This window comes from Ciconia boyciana, chromosome 8, assembly GCF_034638445.1.
Source record: "Ciconia boyciana chromosome 8, ASM3463844v1, whole genome shotgun sequence".
Taxonomy (NCBI): Eukaryota; Metazoa; Chordata; class Aves; order Ciconiiformes; family Ciconiidae; genus Ciconia; species Ciconia boyciana.
Genome location: NC_132941.1, coordinates 26,417,474 through 26,442,227, shown reverse-complemented (window position 1 = coordinate 26,442,227; position 24,754 = coordinate 26,417,474). Strand labels below are relative to the sequence as shown.

General features: G+C 40.1%; 1 protein-coding gene across 2 annotated transcripts in view; it reads right to left on the bottom strand.

Annotated features, from left to right (window-relative positions):
- Positions 1 to 24,754, bottom strand: part of PRKG1 (protein kinase cGMP-dependent 1) — a 526,334-nt gene that overhangs the window by 157,100 nt on the left and 344,480 nt on the right. For both annotated transcript variants that reach the window (XM_072869342.1, XM_072869341.1), the window contains exon 5: positions 6,721 to 6,784. In XM_072869342.1, coding sequence (XP_072725443.1) covers positions 6,721 to 6,784 — 64 coding nt within the window. The remainder of the gene's footprint in view (positions 1 to 6,720; positions 6,785 to 24,754) is intronic.

Here is a 24,754-nt window from a genome sequence, read left to right as displayed (position 1 = left end):
AATTTTGTTTTTCTTTTATCATTTGTGCCTTATTCAATTCATTCTTTAACGGGGGGGGGGGGGGGAAGAAAAAAAAGCAGCAAGCAACCCTCATCACATAAATTTACAGCAGCATTAATGAAATGGCTGCCAACAGGCGCTGTGATCTGTGCTTTCAGCACTTTGAGATCACACTCCCAAGATGTGCTCTGCGTGCAGCCAGCAAGCTGCAAGAACACAGATTTCAGGCTTGGCATCATCCACCTGTGGTATTTAACACATTTCTCTTCACTTGTGCTGCTCAAATAGTTTGTCTATGACCATATACGCATTGGGATCAATGAGGTAGCCAAATCATAGCTGCCCGGGTTTGGAGAAGCACATCACTGGCACTTGACCTCCATAATGCATTAAATTAAATTAGAATTTTGAAGTCTCAATGCTTCTAGTGAAACAATTTCCAAACTGCACACTGGGAGACATGGGGAATGGCAGTCCCAAGTCCCTAACACGCTCCCTAGCCAAACTGTACTGTTAGAACAAGGAAAACCTAGGACTTGTTAATGAAGTGGTACCCATCCTTGATTTAGGGCAATTACTCATATTCATATAAAATATTATCACATAGATTTTTCTATATTGCATATATAGTATACAAATGCTATATATCATCTAATAATATTATATAAACATATTATATTTATATACATATAATAATAATATATATATGGCAAAGCTATCTAGAGTTCTGGACACACAATATACGACAAGAATGCATATGACGTAGTTTAGATTTGACGTTATCTACGCAAAAAGAATCTCCAGTATTTTGGTAACCAAACTGAAATTGCATTTGATGCTTTCTGTCGCTAAAACTGCTCAAATTCATACATATAACATATGGATTAGTATGCTAAATCCTAAACAGCAAAGGAACATCAAGTACACAGGATTTAGAAAATGCTAGAGTTTAAAAATGCCAACGAAACCTTAATTCAACCCCCTCCTCTGTATTTGTAACTATGAAATCATGTATTATTTTCTCCAGCTCCCCCAGGCTCTCTGATTTCCTGCCCCTTTCCCCTACCTTGAAAGTCCTACATAACTCAGAGCTGGAACAGATATTCAGGCAGATAAGAAGTCCATCCCTGACATACAGGCAAAGCAATCTCCTTCTTTGAAACAGGATTAGTAGTTTGAGTTGGGAAAAAAAAAAATTTGAAAAATCACCTGTAGGCCAGCAGCCACAATGAATAATTTTAGATCAAATGGATAAGTCATCAAAATCATAAGCAACTGGAAATGGTTTCAAAAGAGACAAGGTCAAGCAACCTTAATTATACTTATTGTTACCTGAGCTACTGATTTTAGATATAAATCTTCCAAGGATATAAGCTTTGCATTTGAATGACACAGAGGATACCCTTAAAACAGGAAAAAGGCTACCAGAAAGTGAACCAACTTCAAGATGGAAAAGAAATCCCTATTTTTTGCCCCAAAGGAAAAAAAAGAAGAAAAAGAAGGAAAAAAAGAAAGAGAGAAGGAGACACCAGCCCAGAGTCTCTGAGTGCTGCCCATGTCCACTACTAGCTCACCCCCCTCCTTGGCCATGCCAGGAACACAGACCCTGGACTGACATTTCTCTTCCTCCAGACATTTCAAACATCTTCTCAAGCTCGGCTGTCCTTCTGCCTGCCCACTGGTTTCCCTTTTCTCAGCATCTACTCTGCCTCCTGCCAGAAGTACTAATTTCCTCCTGCTGAGCTCTTGAAAAGCTCTTCCAAACACACGGTCAGAGCTGAAGGCCACTGATAGGAGGTCCACCCACTGCCACCCCACGTGCGTCTCCAGCAGTTCCTACTTTTTCTCATATACACAGCCAAAAAGCGATGAGCTTCAACTGTGAGTACAGCAGGGGAAAATGCCACCCTTGCTCCATCAGCCAAGTGCCACTTGTCTGATTTTCCCCTGCTCCTAATTGCAAAGATAAAGCAAAGGTGCTTAACAGTGGGCAAACACATGTTCTATAGGCACCTTGCTATGCTATAGGCAGACAAAGCACCTATACGCTTACCATGAGGAGTCACATCTTGAGAAATTATACTACAGGTTGGGTGTTTTGGGGTTTTTGTTTGGTTTTTCTCCTCTATGACCATGAATTCCCTTTAATTCTCTTGCCTGCAGTGTAGTTCCTGGCAATTTGATCCACTTCTTACAGACTCGCTGTCCTCCTCCCTTAAGGATTTAATTTCATTTAACGCATTGAGTTAATCCATAAAGACTAAAAATACTGGCAACATTAGTACCTTCCAGATAATCAGTGGGTGAGACACCAGACACACGTTGTCCATGTAATATTAACAGTCCTGTGACCCACAGGGCTCTTGACAATACCTCAGAGTCCTTATAGATACCAGTTTCTCCATTCCCATGAGGAGAGGGGGGAAAAAAAAAAAAAGGGTGAAAACTCTCAGAGACCCGAAGCTGGCAAAGGTGCTCTTCCGTCTCCTCCCAAACTTCCCATCGGGGCAGCTATGTCCCTGTGCTACCTTTCAGTCTGGGGGCTGGAAGAGGGGACAGGACCCTAAATGTTGGCAGTAGCAGTCATATGTGGATGGCACCTCCATTTCTGTAAGTAATTCTATGGGTGTTTCGATGCATTTTAGTTTCCTAAATAAAAATAAATTAATACTTTATTCTTGTATGTTATAAACTGCCCACATTATAATGAAGTGCCATAATGCTAAGGCTACATATTCTTAGAAAAGAACTGTGTATTACAAAAAATCCATTTATTTTTGTGATATAACTGATACATATTAAGGGTACCTGATGGAGGAAAAAAAAATTTTTTTCTTTTTTTTTTTAACTCAAAGCAAATCAGAAAGTCTGTAGTCAGAAAAGACAACTATAAATTATTTCAAAGCCTTCATAAGTGGGTAATTTTCAGAAAGTTTTTCAGGTTTATGAAAAAAAAAAAAGGGGGGGGCTTTTAAGCTTGGCTATTGATCATCTACAGCGAGTCTTTCAATTTGCAAACAAATTCCCCTCTTTCACCCAAGGAAACTAAAATTATTCAGATGTTTCATGAATAAAAATAATGTGCAAGGCACTTTTACTGTATTCCAAAGGAGATTTGTGTTCATCCAGAGCAAAGATATTTATACAATAAATACCAATGCAGGTATTTAATCTGAGATACCCAGCACTCGGATGGGGGTAAGGCACACAGCTATGTTTAAGCAGCAACCTGGCAGCTGTTACCTTTTCCAACTACGTTAATACTCCATTATTTAAACATAAACACGTTGATTTACTTTATCAAAGTAAGGTACAGTGAAACTATTTTGCCACTGTTTCAACGCTGTTAAGCAACGGAGCTGTGAGCACACACACCAGAGGCCAGAGGTATTGGGCAACAGGTTTTTTTAGGAAGGAGCAGCTCAGGGCATGATGCCTGAAGAGTCAGAGGGAGGTCAAGAAGGGCTTTTTCAACTGAAGAAAAATAGGAAAAAGCAGGAACTAAGGAAGAAAAATTAGGAAAACATTGGGGACAGTATTAAAAATGTCATTAAACTTGTAGGCTCTAGTGCTATGTGTTGCCTCTTGCATGCCAGACACACAGCTAACATGGGATGATATGCAACACCCTATGGAAAAATAAAGATAAAAATTGTTCCCCATACAGAATAACTGATGAATTTGGGTCCTTCGTGCCTTGCACAGCATAAGCACCATTAACCCTTGCTTCCCTGCCTCTCCCAAACAGCTATCCCCTGCCAATAGCTTAGTTCATGTGAAGCAGAGGCTGAGCTGACCACAACATTTATTTTGAGTCAACATCCACTAACTGAAATCTTTCTTCTCGTTCTACTCTAATTTGGATGAATCTTGTAGGAACTTTGCATTAAATGGCTTTTGGGCAAGCAATGGCAAATGATTTGAAAGGACTGTCCTACAGGCAGACATAAACCTCATCTCCTTAAGACACCAAGCTACCAAAACCCAACTAGAACAAGAATTAAGTCTCAAGCTGCAGAAACATATTATTTGTCATCTCACACATTATGTTTGGCAAGCACAAGAATAAACAATGCAGAGATGGCATTACAACCAAACCATATCAACCTCTCTGTTGGAAGGGATGCTCGGCTTCCCACCACAGTGAAAATCACTGCAGTCATCTACCCAATGGTTTGAGATATGTTAACAAAGTCAGCTATACATTACATGGATGCTTGTTGAGAAACATGTAATGTTGAAAAATATTAATATAATTTAAAAAAATGTAATGGAGGAAGACAGAAGGGTCAGGTTTGGGTGCTGGGAAAAGCTGTGCCGGTGTCCAGTAGTAAATCCTAAATCCTGGGACTAGGGCTAGAGGTGCAACCTAAAGCTGCTTTGAGATTGGTGTCAACTGCAACAATCTACAGCTAGAGAAGCCTCCTTCCCCAGAACCAGGGCCTGGAAACAGGGTAAAGTTTCCAGGCCCTGGTTCTGGGGAAGGAGGCTTCTCTATGGCCCTAGAAAGCTAACTTCTGGGAGAAGATTTCTTGGCAAAAACACAGTCTATCAGTAGCTTGGGTTTGAATGTGCTAACACTGAACTCAATAGACTTGTTTCTGCTCTCACGTATATAAGTTATGAGCAATTTCATTGATGGGAGTGATCTCTCACAAGTCAGAAGCCACTGCAAGAGAAAAGGAAATTCCCCCAGGTTTTGTTAATTCTTGAGTTATCCAAGGAACTTGTAGTATTTCCATCAATTCTAGAAATGAAATTATGTTATTAAACATTGACCTTTTTTCCTCCCCACTGTCTTTATAATGCCATTTCCAAGTTTGATTTGGATAACGGGCAATTAAACCCGCTTTTTTTTCTTGCTTCTTGATTTTAAATAATTTCTAAAAACTGTTAACTAAAGAATGTAGGACAGAAGTGTTGCATTATTCACAGCACTGTATCAAAAGGAAAACTGCATGAAATCTTGACATTAAGAAAGAGGTTGGTTTGGTTTTTTTTTTCCCCTGCCTCAAGTGTGCCAAATCAGTCACTTTTATCCAATCCTTGTTACAGCAACAGAGGGGATAAAATAAACTTATTGATGCTTAGTTTCAATACATTGGATACTGTTAAATACAAGACACGTAATATTATAGTAGAGTGATTTTTTTTTTTTTTTTTTGTTTATGTAAAACATGGTATGTTAAATCAAAGACAAACCCAGAGGGAATAACAAGGGTGATTCCAAGTAGGAAATTGGGAGCCATATTCCAGTACAGACTGGGACGACCAGCCTCTCTTGCCATAGCATTCACCCTAAGGGTACAGAGTTATCCCCACAGATGCTGCTTTCATGCCTCATTTCTTCATTGAAGTTTGTTATGATTTTTTCCCCTACCATGAAACTTTAAGTGTTCCTGGGAAAGTTTTATTGACTTCATAATTTTCCTTAACTCTTGATAAGGAGTTTAATGCTGGTTATGTGATCCAAGCAAATTAAACTATCTGTTTCTGGTTAGGCATGCGTTTTTGAGATAGGCAAATTTTATTCATGGCATATCAAGTTAATATGCTTTTTCTCTCTAAATCTGAACATTTCTCTGGCAGTAAAGGAAATCAAGTTTATCTATGAATATGCAATTATTCTGTATGACAGCTGATTTGTTCGGATTACAAAATTTATCTGTACACTAAATAAAAAGGCAAAGAAGTAACAATGTCCTATCAATGCTCTGGGGAAAAAAAAAGTCAACTTAAACGTCAGCAGCGACATTTCTTAAGATCAATGGCAGAGGCAGTACACATGAACATTTTTCTATAAACATAGTTATTAGGGTTGCTCATGATGGCAAGGCATGTATGAGAAAAACCAACAAGGAATTAAATAAAATACTGCTGTACACAGAGATTTCCTGCAGTTAAATCATACAGGGCTACATTTTGAAAGGTTTTACTAAGTTTCTGTAATATTTAATCACATGCAATTCTGCAGGCCCAGACAGAGCGCTGTGTGAATAAACTACGTGGACAAACTGCCTGCAATGCAACTCAAATATTTTACATCCATTTTACACCTTCACTTACAGGGCAAAGTTGGGGTTTTTGGTTTGTTTTGGGGGGCTGGGGTTTTTTTTTGTTTGGTTGGGATTTTCTTGTGTTTTTTGTTGTTGGGGTTTTTTTTTTTGCTTGTGTTTTTTGGGTTTTTTTGTAATGAATACTCATTAAAAGCCTGACACTAATGAGGTACTAGTTATAGCCGGGTAGGCAAAGCACAACTCCATCAGGACCATCACATATCTCAACATATATTACATCACCCCTCTCTGCTGTAACTCTTACAGGAGCAGTTTTGCCATGATACCTCCTTTAAGGCATGATATTGCCCTCTAACATAAGTGTCGCATCAAATTTGAAAGGAGATGGTATTTTTTACATCCCCCTCTGCTTCTGCACCACTGAACCAGGGGCTGGAGAAGAAGGTTTCCCTTCTGCACACCACAGAAAATGATCGTTTTGCTCCCCAGTTGGATAGAAATCCAATTAAAAGTATGTAAGCCCTGTTCAAAACTGGATTCATTTTTCACACAGCTCCTCTCATCGTCTCAACGTGCTGGAACAGTCAACTCTAATCGGGAGCAAAATTGTGAAGCTGTTCTTTCGGAAAAAAGAGGCTGGATATTGCCACCAGAAGGCACATAGACTCTGAACTCATTAGCTCTCAAAATTAAAAGCACTTACCTCTTCAAGGACATCTGCAAGCTTACTAAGTATCTCCTCAGGAAGGCTCTGGAATGTGGGAACACTGCAATACAAGAGAAACATCAGTTAATGGCTCCCTCAATACAGGTCATAAATCTAGCTGCCTGTCTCTCATCTATCTTCCAGAGATATTTTGCCCTCATCATCTGGGGCTGAACAAGTGTTCACCAGAAAAGCGGTATATATAATGGAAATCTGATCTTCTTCTAGCAGCCAAGATGTATTTTGTGGTGATGGGAGACCACTTGCAGTAAACATCTGGAGAACGATTTGTAAAGCTGGTAATCAACCAAGAATCAATTAAGGATTTACTGGAATTAATCTGCGCCGCAAACCTGCTCAGTCACATGCATGACTGTGCAAATTTTCTCCTGGTCTGCTTCCATCCCACCAGAAATAATTAAAAAAAAGTGGGGAGAAAAGATCAGCTCTAACCAGCAGCAAATAAAAGATTAAAACCACACACAGACATAACAAATGCAGAGCACGAAGCCACGAATGGTACAGGGTCAGCAACAAAACAGCATCGAAGGACTGTTAGAATTACTGAAGACTTCATCAGGAATTTTACATCCAAGTTTGTTTTCTTTTGCCAAAAAGGTAACTTTTCCTCCTGTTTTGTAGCATTTGCCTCAGCAACGGTCTCCCAGGCCAGGCTGGGCCTGCTGGTCGAGGTGAGAGGGTGATGCAGCAATAAAGAGCCCACAAGCCCAGGGTCCACAGGACCGAGATTTAATTCAGTCTGGGGCAGGATGAGGGATATGAAGTTGGGTCTCCAAATCTCCTGCAAGTAATCCTGACCTTGAAGCTGTATCTCTACTACTTTACAGGCTGCCCAGAAAGGTTTTGGAGTCTCCCTCCTTGGAGATATTCAAAAGCCATGTGAGCACGGTCCTGGGCAACCAGCTCTAGGTGGCCCTGCTTGAACAGTGAGATTGGACCAGATGACCTCCAGAGGTCCCTCCCAACCTCAATCAGTCTGTGATTCTGCAATACCCTGGTCTCTCATTCTTCATTTTCCATAAAAACTTGATGCTCATCAATATTCCAAGTGATGCTAAACGAAACAGATAGACAAAAGTACATTCCAGAGGCAGGAAAGCAGCACTGTACCTGCTTTAATTAAAAACACTTGTCATCGCATCTATGTAAAAAATTAGCCTAAGCCTAGCACTGAGCTGATACAGCTCTACCAAGGCTATTTCCAAGAACAGTTCGCTCATGAGTTGCTTTATCATGGTCCATTACATGGTGTAAATATAGTCCTATGCTCCTAATATTAAAGTGAGATCCCCAACGCATTGCTCTGATTTCAGGAACATGGATGATCAGGTGCAAAGCGAGGAGGGAGAGGGCTGTTGGGAGGAGTTCCATGCTGAGAGGTAAATATAACCCAAATCAAATCATGTTTTTCCTTTCACACAGGGTTTCACCTTTTACTTTGGGTCACATAACTGCATAAAAGTTATTCTCCACATTTTTGGGAGATAAAAAATCCAAACCAAACCCATATGTTTTTTGCATTCCTGAACTCTGGAGAGCAAGTCCTGGCACATGCCTTAGGGGTAATCACCCCACCTGTGTTTCATGAGCCCTAAACACTTTCTGGATGCACAATTTGGTGGCCACTTCTGCACCCAGAGAAAACCCACCCGTAAAAGCAAAGGGAGATCTGAAGACCTTGCAGAGGGCTTGATAGCAAAACCCACTATTTTGTCTGGGGCCAAGCATGAAGTGCCTGGTGAACTTAATTTGCGAGCATAATTAAAACAGAATTTGCTTTTATTAGCTTAAACATATGCTGTGCTACAGTGGAATTAGAAAGTTTGGAAGCCTTCATTATTTGTTTAAAAAAAAAACTTCAGCTGAATGTGTTAATTGATAACAAGACAGAACTGGCCAACTAAGTGCAGAAAAATATGATTGTTCATGCTCTCAATAACATCTTTTGTTTTTTCCTTAGGAAGCACTCTTTTTCACTGGAAACACACGAGTCCACAATGTAACAAAAGCAAACAGAAACAACTAAAAAAGAATTATAAGATGTCTGGGCCCAAGTATAAAATGAAAGTTCATTATATCAACTCCATCATTCCCAAATGAGGAATAAACTGATGGGAGAAGATAATACTCCTAGACATCTGGACAGATTTTACTGTGGTTGCACCATTACACTCCCAAATTGGGCGAGAATGCATCACAGCATATTTTTTACAGATAATTATGTCTGTGCAATCCAAGGGAGGGTAGCAGAAGGCATCTATTATAGACCAAATGTGTGAGAAACAGAGAAATAGCATATGAGCTCTGAACAAATTCTAAATCTTACTATTGAAAATGTAAGATTTTAAGTAAACAAGGAAAATTTCCTAAGAGAAATGCTTACAGCTTTAACACAGCAACAGAGCAGTTAATGGGAAAATCAACTTGTTGACAAAACAAACTCCAACTACACCACATCACAGAATTACACAATTAATATCATAGATTTATGGTGGTTTATGATAGGCCAGTATCCTTCTGAACAGCTAGAAGTGACAATACAGCCAAATTACATTTGAGTCTTGGAAGAAAAGGTCTTACAGGACTGCCCATCACTTTAGTACTAAAAACCCCTGTATTCAACAAATGTTTTCTCTCCGCTATTTTATAAAAACATTTATTGACCTGTTAAAAGATGTCACAAATTCAGGCCAACAGCGCTGATGATAACACTGACAGAAGAACAATATTTGAAAACTTGCTTAAGTGTGTAAGATAGTATTGAATGCTTGGCTTGATTCTCCAGGTCAATAAAAATAGAACCCCACTCTCTCCGTGAGAACATTAAACAGATTTGTAAAATAGATTCTTGCTTTCCCCCCAGATCTGCCTATATTATTTAAAGATTTGCATACAAAGATCAACATTTTGGAAATTTATTTCCATGTGGGTACCTGCACTCAAAGGAAAACAGAGCCTCAGCTCCAAAGGGAGAGCTTAGAGGTAAACAGCTGAGCAGCAGATTGCTGCAAGTGGGAAAACATACGCTAGGAAGACAAACAGGAGCAGAAGACTCAAAGGAAATCTTTGAAGATGTTGCAGCACAGCAACAGGTAAGAAAAATCATATTCCTTTTCCCACAATTTTGTGAAAAAGTCTGAAAGTACACACAAGAGAACATTTGACACTTGAGTTCAGATATATTCATTATTTATGATAGAAGAAATTCCAGCTTAATCTCATCAAGAAATTACTTGCTCTGTCCCTAACAAAGCAGGATCAAGTAAACCCAGGCTTTCTCTGACAAGTTCTTCTTCAACTGCTTCTTAAAACCCAACAATAATGAAGATTTTAAAATGTCCATGTCATCTACTCTAGATAGCAACAATTGCTACAGGTAGAAAAAAGGTATTCTGGTATCTAATGTTGAAGTCTCTCAACAAGGTTTCAAACTCCTGACTCTTCTTCCTACCTGCAACAAATGTGAAGGACTTCATCATGCTTCCCTCCACAACCATCCCCCACTTTGCCGAGGAGCTATGTCTTTAGTAGACTAAGCACTAGCAACTTGCTTACCTTTCCTAGCAAGCTGTGTTTCCTACAACTCTGGTTACTCAGTCTTCCTGTGGACTTTCTCCAGCTGCTTCTTACTCCATATAACAAGGAGAAATTTCTCCACCTGAACTGACTGTACTATTGAGAAGTTACCCTGAAAGGGAGAGATCCACACTCCAACACACCCATGCTAAGGTGGGAAACCCATCTTGTTCAACCTGGGTGAACACCTTGATCACTCCTGGGCCAGAGAGAAGATGACCCCAGCCTTCTCTGCTGCTTAATCCTTTAAATGTATTTTGAGAGAAAGTGGTTCAGCACTTAATTGCAGAAGAGGCTCCAGCTCTGCTACAAGTTCTCCCAAGAAGCAAACAGCTGAACAGTGATCAGCACTACACCACCTAATGCCTCTAACACTGATTATTCAAAAAAAAACCCCACCCCTGCATGATGAGGTTATGGAATAAAGCTGGATATGGAATAGACATGCTTTCACAACTGACATTCTACTCACCTGCAGCCTCCCCCTGCTCCTCAAAGTTATTTATGCTGATATGGGTGTTAAAAAGTATTTCTACCAAACTATTTATGTCTATTTTATATGCCCCCTTTGCAGAAGTACAGTCCAAGGTCAACACGAAGCGATGCCTCCAGGCCACACTACAAAGGTGCTGGTAGCACACAAGGCAAACCAGATCCACAACTTAAGGAAATTGGGTTTTAACAGCAAATTACAATAAACATGATTATTTTTTTTTAATCAATCCACAAACATCACAATGCTTTATCTCAAAAGATATGTGACTGCCACCGGGGTAACAGGATGAGGAGCAATCTCTGACGTTCTCCAGTCTCCCTGCCCCAAGCCTTGTTAAACTCTCCTTTCAGCACGAAAAGGAGAAGTAGCTGCATTGGTGGAGGAGCTGCTCATGCTGGCAAGGAGAGGTAACTTTTTGCTGGCTATATTCCATGCTATTCAGCTATGGAATATTTTGTAGGCGATGGCAGTCCATGTAGCTGGTGAGGGCACCATGGAGAATTGCTTGCTGTCTGCAGGAATGGCAGAGGAGCTATTCCGGTTGCCTCTGAAAGTGACACGTTTTCACAGAGTGCTCAACATGCTGAATAGAGGCTTCCAAAATAGGGGAAAACAGCTGTGCCAAAATGTACACGTTTAATCTCCGTCCTGATAAAAAAGCAAAGATATGCCCAACTTGAAGGTGGTGGAAGGAGGCGTGAAAGGTCTGGTTTCCATCCCTGGTGATCGGCTCTCGACTTTTTTAGGAAGAAGCAACATCCCCCATTAGCAATGCTTTGATTCATCCTTTTGATTCATCGCATGGGATTACTCCTGTACTAAACCAGCAAGGGCTTCCAAATAATCCTGGCTGTAACCCAGGGGATTGATTTTACCCTAAAATATACTCAGTGTCTCAGATGCCAGCAGTTCAACAGGACATTTATCTTCTGACACACATGAAAACTGCGCAGGGTCCTTGGCTATCTTCTGTCCTCAGCCCAACACAAAAGCAGATATTCACTTTCTAAATGCATTTCAAGATTTTTTTCCCAAACTTTTGAAGGGCATTCATTGAAAGTGTTCGTCCAGCTTTGCAGTCAGCGGCAGATGGTCCTCGTGGGTTAACTCCGAAACAAACCCTTTATCTTTTATTATTGGCTGGCCCTGTAACAAATGCAGTTGTTGTCACCGTTCTCTGCCTTGGGCCAGGTGGGTAAACATAGTTTAAAAATCAAAACAGATCACTAAAAGGAAATTAAATCTGTCTGCATTCCCTGAAACTCTTTTTTTTGCACCCAACTGGAATGAAGGTTGAAAAATGCTAACTTTTTTGTCCTTGCTTTACCACATTTGGGGTGCCCCTACAGCACTGTCTCTCTGCTCTGAAAGAACTGAAGCTAAATCTTACCTAGCAGAAGCTGAGGCTTGATTTAGGATACTCACAAAACCCGGTATTTTGAACAACTCAAGCTGGAAATGCTACGTACAGGCAGCTGCCCACTGGCCATCAAGTTGTGTCAGGCAGGGACTGCTGGCTCCGTCAGGATCATGACCTTAAAAAAAAGAACTAAGAAATGTGTTTGCAGCCTTATTCATGAAAGTTTAGAAAAATTTACTCTGCAATCTTTATTGTTGTCTTCTCTTTGCCTTCTTAAACTGGGACACGTTGCAGCAGAGAAACCCACATAGTCCTGCCTTTCCCATTTTGACATCTGTCCTGAGATCTGGTTGGAATCAGTTAAAGTGGGATCTTGTAGAAGATAGTTTCAGAAGGAAAGAATAAAAAAATGTCTATTGTTCCTACACCACACTTATATCTTAGGCGACAGATCCTGTCCCTACCATGTATGTTAATACAGCCATACAGAGCAAAAAAACCCGCTGATTATGGAATAAACCCTAAGCCAAGCCAGGAAGGCAGAGAGCAGAAGCACAAAGCAAGACCTGCCTCTCTGTTTTGCACTGTCCCATATGTGGCATTTCATTCCAGTACTTTAAAAATGCATTTCCATCCTGGTAAGCAAGTTGCATGCTACGTTTGAGATCATCAGCAAAACCATCTCCCAGGGTGCTCAGAGATGCCATGGAGATTATCCGGTGTCAGAAGTGTCCAGCAATGCCCGAGCGCTGAGATCATCCAGTGACTGGACCATGTATCGGCTTGCTGGGAAGAAAATGCAAAAATTTTTGTGGAGGTGGTAGGATGGGGAATCTCTTTTGAAGAGTGAGTACAACTGCAAGTAGCGCCTGAAGCCAACACGGCTGCTGGATGCCTCTGTGCAAGAGCCAGCGTGCAAGAGAGGCAAGCATGCGGAGTGAGAGAGTTCTATATTAATTTTGTATTGCAAACTGTTGCATCAAAATAAATTCCTCTGTTCTGTCAGATTAATAGGTATTATTTGGAGGATAAACTGCTGGGTTTTTTTGATATGTAGTACCCACCACAACAGAAGTGGCAGAAAATAAGTTCAGAAAGCATGTATTTGGTTCTCCAGCAACTCAATCCTTACCCTATTACAAATGTAATTGGTAAGATAAGGCTAGTTTTCCTGAAGCCATTTCCTGCATGTTTTGCTTAGCTTAAAGAATATTAGCAAAGAAGGAGAAAGGGAGATGGAGAGCGACAGTCACTCACGCTCGCATTAATTACACTTACATCTGGCCTTGAAAGCAGCTCATACAATGCAACTCTTAGGAAGAGAGAATAGATTTGCTCTGCAGGTGCTGGAGATGACTTGTCTGCTGTGCTAAAGCTACAAAAGCATTAAAATCATTTGCAACTGTTAATCTCGGAGAGGGTGAAAATGTTATAGCTACTGTTTTAAAGCTCTGCCACTCATAACACAGACCTTATTCTGGTAAATAAACTCCTGAAAGGAGTTTGTAGTAAAATTTTTTGTCCCACACATCTGATTAAATACTAAGAGCTGCTATACATATGAAAATGGGAGAGAAGCAGAAAGCAAATGAACTGATCTTTTTTCTTATAAGCAAAAGACTAAAGTAAAGGAGGTTGCATTTTTTTCCTCTCGTGATGAAAGGATAATAACGATGCTAATGGATTAAGTGGTCTGCTGACATCACGAGGCCAAAACTCTGATTTCCCTGCAGGGAACGTGCATGGGGCATGTGAAACTATTGCAAAAGGATGCAGTTGCACACTCTGTTTTGGTCCAGCTCTGTTCAATAGGCTGCTCAGGTACTCTGGAGTATTTTTTTCCCTTGTTTCTGACAGTCCCTGTCTTTCCCTGACAGGGGTCCATTATCAGAGACAGCCCTCCTACTGCATCTCATTTTCCAGTCATTGGGGAGATTGTACAATTTTTAAAAAAAATTAAATTGTTGCTGTCATGAGGAGAGGGAAGGAGAGAAATTAGCAGGTATGTAAACCCCTTCACCCATTTTACATGCATTGACTCAAGATTATTCATCTTGAAAAGGACAATTGCTTTCAAAGAGCTACAAATGCTCAACAGCAGCAACTACTTTGGAAACACAACTAAACTTTTAGCAGGCACAGTTCTGGTTACTCATCTCAAGACAGAGGATTCACACAGCCCAACAGTGCTGCTCTTGTGCCAGCCTACAGAGGAAACCTATACCTGCTATTACCGTTTGAGTATGTTATGGGCTTTTTTCTGCTGTAGCAGTTGGTATTTCTTCGTATTTGCAAATGAAATTATACCTATAGTCCTAAAGGAAAGCTTCTGTACCTTCCAACTCACCCATCTTTTCCAACATGATTATATAGGTTATTAAAGATAATAGCTGTTGCAAGAAGCCTCACACCCCTGTACCCTGCATGTTTTGTTTCTATGATCCTGCATTCACAATACAGACAAAACTAAATTGTCCTTGGCTTGCAATGTAATCATTACCTCTTCAAACAGTTTACTGTCAAGGAGTTTCTCTTCAGCATTTTCTCCCCATTCTCTGGGAGATTTCATGGGAAATGAACCCTCACCCTTCAGCCTCCATGGACAATCCCAGAGTGGGTGCACTGAGCCCAATTTCTGCTTCTGCACCTCAACTGAAACTACAAATGCATCACTGCAGCACCGGAATAAAGTCAAACGAAAACCATTATCTCACACAAGATGCTAATACCATGCCTAGAAAATGAAAGACGTTTGCAACTGACTCTCACGCTGTGTCCCAAAAGAGATCCTTGAACATTGATCAATATTTTGAAGACACGACAGAGTTTAAAGAAGTGACAAGTCACATTTGCATGCACAGTCCATTTTGTCCCATTCCTCCAAATTGGGTATTTACAACATCTTCAAAACCAGTTGAAGCCAGGCATTTTGTCTCTAACAGATGTCTACTGCACTTGACAGCAAATTGTCATAATAATATCATTTTCACAAAGACACTGACAATACTGTTTCCAAAGCATGGACCCTGTTTTGCAATGTTCGCTGATGTTGTAACGCTGCTTCCCGCCTCCCTCCTTTTAACCATCACCATTAAATGAACTTATTAAAAAGATTACCATAGTTTTCTGTCTCCATAATGACATATCTACAAAAGAAAAATAAGCTGTAAATGTTTTTAAGGTCATCTGAATCACAAGCATTTCACGTTCTCCCAGGCAGCTTCTTTCAGCGCCCACCAAACCAAAGGGACCTGAGAGTTGTGTTACTAATATTGAACTTTCAAAGAAAAATTACTCCCCAACAGAGATGTTGACTGAATCTACATGATTCAGAAAGCAAGCATTAAAATATCTAAATATCTTCTTTTTTTGTTATTTTTAATTACTACAAGAAGAGTCAGAAGACTTGTTGCACTATAGCAAATGAATAATACAGGATAAAAAAATATGGAAATCCTGCCCAACACATTCATACGTAGTGAGTTGGCAAGGGTGACACCGTGGCTGGCAGTGCTGTCAATTGCCAGATGCAGCAAAAAGCAGCAGAAGTGGCTTTGGGGGCAATCTTGAGCTCCTCACTCTGGATCGATGCATCTGAGATGATTTACTGAAGGACAAGTCCAAACAAAAGCACTTTTGATCAGTATATCATCACTGAGAATAGTCTTCCAGGTATTGACTTAGTTACCTCCTCTGCAGAGAAATAAACTACAAAAAAGGCACCAGAGTCCAGAACAGTTTGTTCTTCTTCATGGTGGAAACCTAGGACAGCCACGTTTGGATGAAATTATGAGAGTGGCCCCATGTAAGTTCATCTCAGAGTGCTTGATAGAGGCGTTTGAGACCTTCCTACAGACAAATAGTGTTGGTGCAAACCCCAGGTAACACCAGCAAGTACTGCAAGACATCCAGGACACCCTAACCAGCCTAATTCAGTGATTCTAACCCAACACATTGATGGGCAAAACCCCCTTCCTCCTAATTTCTAACCTGCACAGCTGCGGGGCAGTGTTGAATAATTACTACTCAGTAGGAGACACAAGAGGAACACTGACTTTGAGATTTGCCTGAGGCAAAAATACACAGACAGCAAATCCCTTCCTATTTTAAGCAAAGCCATTCTCTCGGAAGTGTGCTCATTTGCTGGTCGCAGCAGAAAGGATGGCACACGTGTTATTGATTTGGGGGTGTAATTCAGGACATTTATCCTCTGCGAAGCTCTGAAGGCTAACAGATGGTGGCTCGTCTTAATTCCTTATTTCTAATGGCTTTTTTTCATACTCTTGGGAATGCTGCTGCTGTTGCTCTTTTTTGTAGAGGAACTCTGTTATCTCTGAATGCCTTTTTATAGATGTTACAGGGACCTTTGCCTGAGCTGAGTTTGGATCTACATGAAACATGTAATACTATATGTTTTAGGAGGCTTGGCATACCAAATACCTTTGAAATGCCTCTAAAGCCGTAACTGGTACACCTCTCTTTCTCCAGGATATGCTTCAGTCCCCTTATTGAATTAAAGAAAAGAGAAGAACGATTTAATCTTTGAGTTTACAACGCTGTTGATTTTCTCCTCCTCTCAGTAAAACCCTTACATCTTGGAAGTCCAAAATTTGCTATGCACAGTAAGCCTTCGTAGCATTTTTTTTGTGCTGAAAATAGAACGCAGCTGAAAGTGAATTAAATGTTGAGGATTTTCAAGTGGCTTGGATTGTATTGGAGAAATAATCAAATAAGCTTGACAGACTCAAAATAAGGTTTGAAAATTCAATTGTTTAAGAAAACATAATCTTGGGAATATTACAGACAAGCAGGCAATATAATGGGTAACAAAAAACCCAAAGCAAAACAAAATAAACATGCTGGGAAGACAACTTCAATTATTCAATACAACTCTGTTCAGCTGCTGTCAAACAATCTTTGCTTGTTGCTTCCTCTGCATTTGCTCAAAGAACAGCCCATCTAGGGGCTGCAACCCTAAAACCAGCTCCCAGATTCTTGATTAGAAGACATCTCTGTTAAGACCGGGTGCAACCCTATGCCCAGGCTCATCCCAAAGTCCCTGTTGGCAGCATGGTGCCCAACCCACATAACCCTCCAACTGGAGCATCTTGGGTTTGGATGATCATCAGTGTGAGCACAGATCCAGCCATGTGGATGCACTGCAATTTGCAATGCAATCCAGGTACGAAGTGGTTTGGAGAAGAGGGGAAACTTTTTGGCAGGCAGCAAGCAGTGAGACCAACTGGCCATGGGCTGGTTGATTCATCTAATAGTCGCTCTTGTGCCAGAGGGGAAACTCTCAGGAAATTTTGTGTTGGATCCAACGCATGTTGGATCTCTCCCCACCTGAATGGCAACAGATGCTTAAATTCACTCTATGCAGCATGCCCTATTTTTCCATTAATTTTTCTACTGCAACATGAAAGCTTCACTAACTTCTATCAATTTAATTAATTGCCAATCAACAGATTACAAAAGATCAGCACATTACACAGATGCCTTTGTATCCCAAGAATGAATCTCCGCAGGCATGCTGCTATGTCAGTCCTCCTGAGCTGATGGGGGACTGAGATCATTGATACTCAAGGATCGTTTGCCTGTGGTAGAACCTCTAAACCTTTTCCACTTGTCATGTTTCAAAGGAGTGATAAAGACAATATTGAAACTTAAGTGTTTGGGAATTTTTAGTGGGTACTCCCTGAGCAAACACGTTTGATATTTAGATAGAGAAATAATACATGGGGAAGGCAGGACACAATTTTAGGACTTCTGTTGCAGATGTGAAGCAAGCAGAATGGAAACCTGACCCTGAAATTAGCCCACAGGTATGTCAGTGAAGGATAAGGGTAGGGGAGATGGATCTAAAAGGTATGAAGTTGGCGTAATCATTTTTGGTGCTGAATCTTTGCTCTAAGCCCTGTAACCCAGGATGTGCAGCACTGCCCCTTTTTGCCCATGGCAGCATCCAGTGAGCCTGGCTATGAGCACAGCCTGTCCTCATGAAACAGTGAATCTAGCAACCTATCAAATATTAGTTTTAAAATATAATTTATGCCAGTCAGCTTTTTTTTTCATAGAAAGAAGGTCATTGTGATAAGATTACGGCTCTGGCTGACAACGGCAAATGTGGTTATTTACTGTACATTGATTTATTCAAGGCCACATGGCATCTTGATTAAAAATGCCACTATATATGTTTAGAAGGAAACACTTTAGATTAATATCTGACTCACTGACAGATATGAAAATATAGTTAAAAGAAGTGAGCAACGGCTGTTGAAAGCACTTCCCATAAATCCATTTCTGTCATTTCTATTTTATTGATGATCATTCCTCAAGTTTGCAGATGAGGCAATTAAACTCCTCTCAGGTGATTAACATCTAACAAAATGCCCTTTAATAGTCCAAGTATTCAGTAACTCATTTTTGGAACAGGCATGCAGATCACAGCTGCAGCATCAGAACGAGCCTGCAAGCATTTACTTAAAACAAGGTAGCCAGGTCCTCCCCAATAACCTCCTCCAAAAAAGCTCCGTTAACATTCGCTGAAATAACAAATTTGTCATTCAATATGGATTCAGAGTAATTTTTACCTATGTGGGAGAAAGATCAGATGGTGAAGACCATCTTACAGGTTAAGGAAGGCGAGGTCCAGTGTAATTAGAAATCAGATAAACTGAGATTTTTATCTCATTTCCCAGTTTCTAGCAATAAGGCAAGTACTAGAACAACATTATCTGGGACAGAGCCGTCTTCATTTGGGAGCCTATAAGACAAAGTTGGATATTTTCTTATACAGATATGCTTTTTCCTTTCTCTAATAACAATTCACTGGCATGTGTCTATGGAGGTTGTAATGGACCTTAGTGGTTTAGGGAGACTGTCACTTTTCAGTCATCCCTTAGACATCCAGGACCTCATGAAGACAGCACTGGGAACAGTTTGCTTATGAAGGGTGGAAGTCTATTGAAACATCAGTTTAACCTGTCATCTGAAAACACAGAGGAACCAGAGCTCCTGGATTTCTGGTGCCATTTGGAAGGGTAAATCCCATTAGCCTGGATTTGTCAATCCAGGTCATGGATTGCAACCCCGGTTTCCTCCAACAGAGGATCCAGGAGATGCTGAGCATCTCTCTTCCCTACAACTGCAGTGGAGTAGAGGCCATGCTGGACAGGACATCTACTCCCTTCAGACTTCCCTATGTTGGTTTGATTAGCTCAACCTCACCTCCAGTTCTGAAGGAGGGTTTGGACCAGATGAAGGAGGGTTTGGACCCTTCAAACATGAATTACTCTGTTATTCTGTGCTCTGAAAGAAAATGATGATTTCTTCTGTATTTACCTAGTCTAGATAAGGGCTTACACTTTATTTAGTTGTTTGGAATATAAAGCCAAATTGACTTTTTAAAATAACATCTTTTATCTTTCCACCCTAGCGCAAAGCATTAAAAATCCTGTGTATATGGATGTGTGTGTTTGTGCACACACATATTCCAATTTGCTTTGAAAGTTATCTTCAAAGTTTTGTGTATCTAGCAGTTTGGATTTTCTTGTTAAAATCAGTATCTTATTGATTTGTAGTGTGCTTCAGCCAGCTGGTCCTCCTCAGCCTCCTCGTTAGCAACTTAACAGAATACTAATTCACTGCAGGTCACCTGTAATTTTCTAAATTATTAAGAAGTTAAGGATTTTTACTATCCCTCTGAGGACACTTTAGCCTAAGCCTGATCTGTCTTCACCTATAGTTCAACTCCACAGCATAATTCCTGCAAGCATGTTCTGTGAGATCATTTTCATTGTATGTAATGCCCTTTCTGTTTTCTTTACACTTTAAAATATGTATTTCTAATGGCATTGTGAACTGCTGGGGCGCACAGTGAGTTTGTCTTCACTGAGCTGTAGAAACTCTTTTCATCTTCTTCCAGAAATAATTATGGTGGTTTATCGGTGTTTAAATTATTCTTCCTCATATGCATTACCTTGTATTTTTTGAAGTCACAAGTAATACACTGCCGAATTCCCGCAGTTTAAGTCACTCTGGTGATTACTGTCCTCCTTAGTTTTTGGTAATCTGTGAGTTGTATTTATTGGTGAGTCACTTGTGTGATATTTCCAGAGACAGTATATAATTGAATTTAAAATGTATTCCTGATGCTCATAAAAGCAATAAAAATGTCACCTTCTGCCTGCACATTAAAAATTCATCCCATGCCAGTAGAGGACAAATGCATAAAATGATCATTACGATGTGCAAATGTACTAGATACGGGAAAATGAGACCAGTCTCTGACTGGACATAAAAACATTTAATAGATTTGTGCTCACACGACAGTATTTATTGAACTTTTCTAAAGTCGCCAAAGAAAAAATGCTCCCATTAGTAACTTGACTAAGTCCACTTTAGCTTGCTTCAAAAATGTGATTTGTACCAGTATTAACAAGAATGCGGACCCTGTGTGAAATCAGAATTAATTCCCTGAAATAAAAACAAAAAATATATACAATTTCATGTTAGGTGATCCTATCCAGACAGTCAAATTATCTATGTGACTACTTTTCTGATGAACATATAGTGGCAACGGGGAGACTATTAGCATTTTAAATCTATTCCCACTCAGAACAGAACTTCAACACTTATTTAAGGTTCAGAAACTCATCCCTGAGTTTGCTGTGGACAGCCGTCTCCCTGAAAGTGGGCCAATGGAGCTGCTGTCATTTGTCTTTTCTCTTCTGAAATGCTGTCTACATGCACTTTCTAGGTTCCTATCTCTCTATTTAGATTTTTTTCACATTATTTAATTTTTTTTCACATCTGAATTTATATTAAAATAAACAAAAGGTTCAAGCTATCCTGCCCCCGTGGACAGGGCATGGAAATAACATTCAGAAAACCCAACTGTTTTTCTTGACTTGAGCCAGTCTCAAGCAACTGGCTGTTGCATCACAATGCTTTTGTTCTCCCTCTTTAATTTTTATCTGTCTTAGTCAAAGAAGCAATAAGCCTTTCAGGGCAGTCCACTCAACTCTTGTTTTTTGCCTGCTCAGCACAAAGTAACATTAACAGGTAATTAAGCTCATTGTGAGTCATTAACTCCTCTCAAGATTCCCTGGAGGCTTCTTAAAATTGGGTCTTCAAGTAGAAATTAAAATCCATCTTTTGCTCGTATGGATCATTTATATTATGCCTCCTTTTCTCATGTCAGAACTGACTGATTTTGGTTATTGCAGCTCTGAGGCCAAGCCCCAGTCGTTCCACCCTGTTGTGTCTGGGAGCCTTGCTGAGAACCCTGCACTGGCAGCACCAGAAAGTGTGCACAGGCTGATGAGTTTTCCTCCTCTGCTTGCCCTAATTCAAATGCAAATGCCTCCAGGAATTCAGTATTGAGGATTTTCTATGCTCCATGTTGTTGTGGTGCTGATAGCTTGTTATTCCTAAGACACTTTGTAGAGTTATTTAAATACAATAGTTTGAAACGATTTAACCGAGCAGAATATTAAAGTTCACACTCTAGCAGCAGGCAAGTTTGCTGGAGGTGGTTTGTATCCCTGGCCTGACATTCCTCTGCACCTTCATCTACTCACTCTGAGTAATTATTTTCTGACCAAAATCTACATTAATAGGGGATTCATCTTTTAAGTATCAGCATCAAGATGCAGCTGGTACCTTCTAAAGAGGGGGAAAAACTGTCAGAGCAGGAACCTTCTCCCCAGATCCTCAAAGTACACACAACAAACAAATGCCATAATTTCAAAACCAAAACCAAATCATCATTTTAATTAAAACTCATTGACAATTGCTCAGGAAAGTCAAGAATACTTGCTTCTCCAAATGCAGTATTTATTAAAATGGAGTCATGCAGTTTTGGCCATTCAAAAACTATTCCTACTTGCTACCGCAGTTTGCCGTATGGTTTTGCTTGGAAGATCTCAGGAAAATACTCACACCATGGAAACACCGAGTGTGCCGAGAAGGCTGTTCTCAGCCTTTCCTGGAGAAATTGCTCTGTCTGGCATGGAAAAATACCTTAATTGTCCAGACAAAAAAACATCTCATGGAAGCGAGAGTCTCCTGAGATCAAGGTCAAGCATTGGTGAACATCTGCACTTCTGGAGAGTCTCTTTGCTTGGAGTCTCTTCACTGGCAGACATGGAGAATGGGCCACCCCAGGTATCTGACACTACCATGGTTAGGACATTATCCTGAGGAGCAGGTTAGGTCAGCCTGAGAATGAGAAAGGAACTTGATCTTGGACTATCAGATACAAGTCTATATTTTTTGGCTCAAAACAGACTGAAGAAAGAGCAGACCTCCACTTTTCTCCAGTTTGGTGAAAGTTCCTACACTCACTCTCAGTTTCACTTCAGTTGGAAGCTCCCAAATAGGAGCCAGATTCTTTGTTTTCTTCAAATCAATATGAATTTAACACTTTCAATTCAATAAAGGGGAAAATGTAGTTAAAAGCCTTTCATTAAAAGCCTGTCCTTTTTTCTGGTCAGCTTATTAACCAAAATCCCCCTACCCCAGGCACTCCCAGCCTTGCACATGTAAGTAATACGAGCAATTAATCAGAAAATTGGCTCACATCACTTAGAGAATATTTTAATACATACTGTGACACGAAGAGAGACACTGTGAATTAGGGGTGAGGAAGAAAAAATAATCAATTTACCAAACCTATAATCTGTGGGAATTTAGTCATCAAATAAGTTAATTTTACTCAGCAGGATATCACATTTAACAAATGCTTCTGAACAAGTTCTACTGCCGTAAATGCCAATGGCTACTTTCTGTAACCATTTATTTTCTGCCAATTATATTTGCCTATCTTTAGATCAATACTTTCTATATCTTCATACTTCAGCTTGTTAAACCATTCTGAAGGGAAACTATTTGTATGTATAAGGCAGATTGCCAAGTCTCAAGACAATTACAAATAATAAATGAGATACACATCTAAGCAGCTATTTCTAATCACATTAAAGGCTTTGTACTTAATCTATCTTGTACTTTGCTAATACAAAACACAACAATTACCAGGTAAAAAAATAGGTACTCTACTCAGAGAGATGAATGAAGATGGGCTTGGAGAACGGCATACACAGGGCCTTTTCTAACCTTCAAGCATACCACAATAAAACCAAGAACTTACCCTAGTCAATGTGTTTCCTGTTGGAAAAGCATCTTCACATTTGAATGTGCAAATAACCTTCCTATTCTCACATTATCACACCGCCCCCGCAACTATGAATACTTCTGGCACTTCAGAGTCCACTGCTGTCTTACCGCTTGACTTCTCAACTCGCCCATACTCCTTCTTCGACCAGTTTTGTACATCAGTGGATGTAGTCTCCATGCAAGACTGCAGTCTTTGCACACCTGTATGCTGCACTGTCCATCCAAACAAGCTGCATTTGACTATCACAAGCTAAAAATACATCAAATCACATGGACTCAGGCTGAAACAATAGTAAAGGCATGAGTACCACCTTGAAAGCATTCCCCTTGGAGTGAGCTTCTTCCTTGTAAAGGATATTGATTCATGCCAAAAGACATTGCAAACATTTTTTTTGCCTTTGAAAATCAATGTCCAATTTCATTCCATTGGTTATTTAAAGAGAAGAATAAAAACCATCACCTTCATCATATTTCTCATCTTGTTCCATGTTACAAGACAGAGAGAGAGAAGCATGCAGAGGACAGATGCAACATTGGGAACCATGTAAATCACAAAAGAGATACAGAAAATATGCCCAGCGGCAGGCCAGGTAGCAGGACAAGCTTTATGAGCCACCACCATCCATCATGCTCTACAACCCGTGTCCAGACCACGATGGTAATCTCACACTGCTCTCACTCAGGCTGTTGGGTGAAGCTCAGAAATCCACTGCTATTGCAGTACAGTGATAACCCCAATGATAACAAATTAAGAGGTACTAGATAACTAAAAGCAGTGAAAGTTAAACTCAATTATAGAAAAATGTAATTCGGGAAATATCTGACATACTCCCTTTACTCCTAGGTCCGTCAATAGTCATGGGTGGTTGTAGGGGGGTTTGTCTGGGTATCAAGAGAAGGAGCAGAACCTGCCACTGAGCAAAGAAAGAGTAAAAGCTCCCTAAGTCACCTTCTTAAGACTTATTTCAAATATTTTTTAAAGTAAATTTTCTTCTTTTACCTGCCAAATTAGCTATTGATGAGCTCCCCAAGCTGTAGACATGCAAGACAAATAGGTATAGTACTGCAATATCTGGGATATAAAAGTGGATAAACACAAATGGATTGCATTAGTATAACGCATTTAAGCATCCTTCATCCTGAACATTTTGCAGAGATACAATCTAAATACAGAAAGGACCTCTTTTCCTTATGAATCATTGTTATTATCCCATGAATATAACACAATATTATCACAATATTTCACTCACACCTCTAATTGCACCCAAATAGCAAACTAGCAACTTTTTCTGCGCCAAGGCTTCATCTCCAACACAGCATGCTTTCATGTCTCTAGCAGAAGCTATAGCATCTTTCTGTAATGTCAAGGCCAAAATTAGATGTGCTATTCCTTGCCAAAG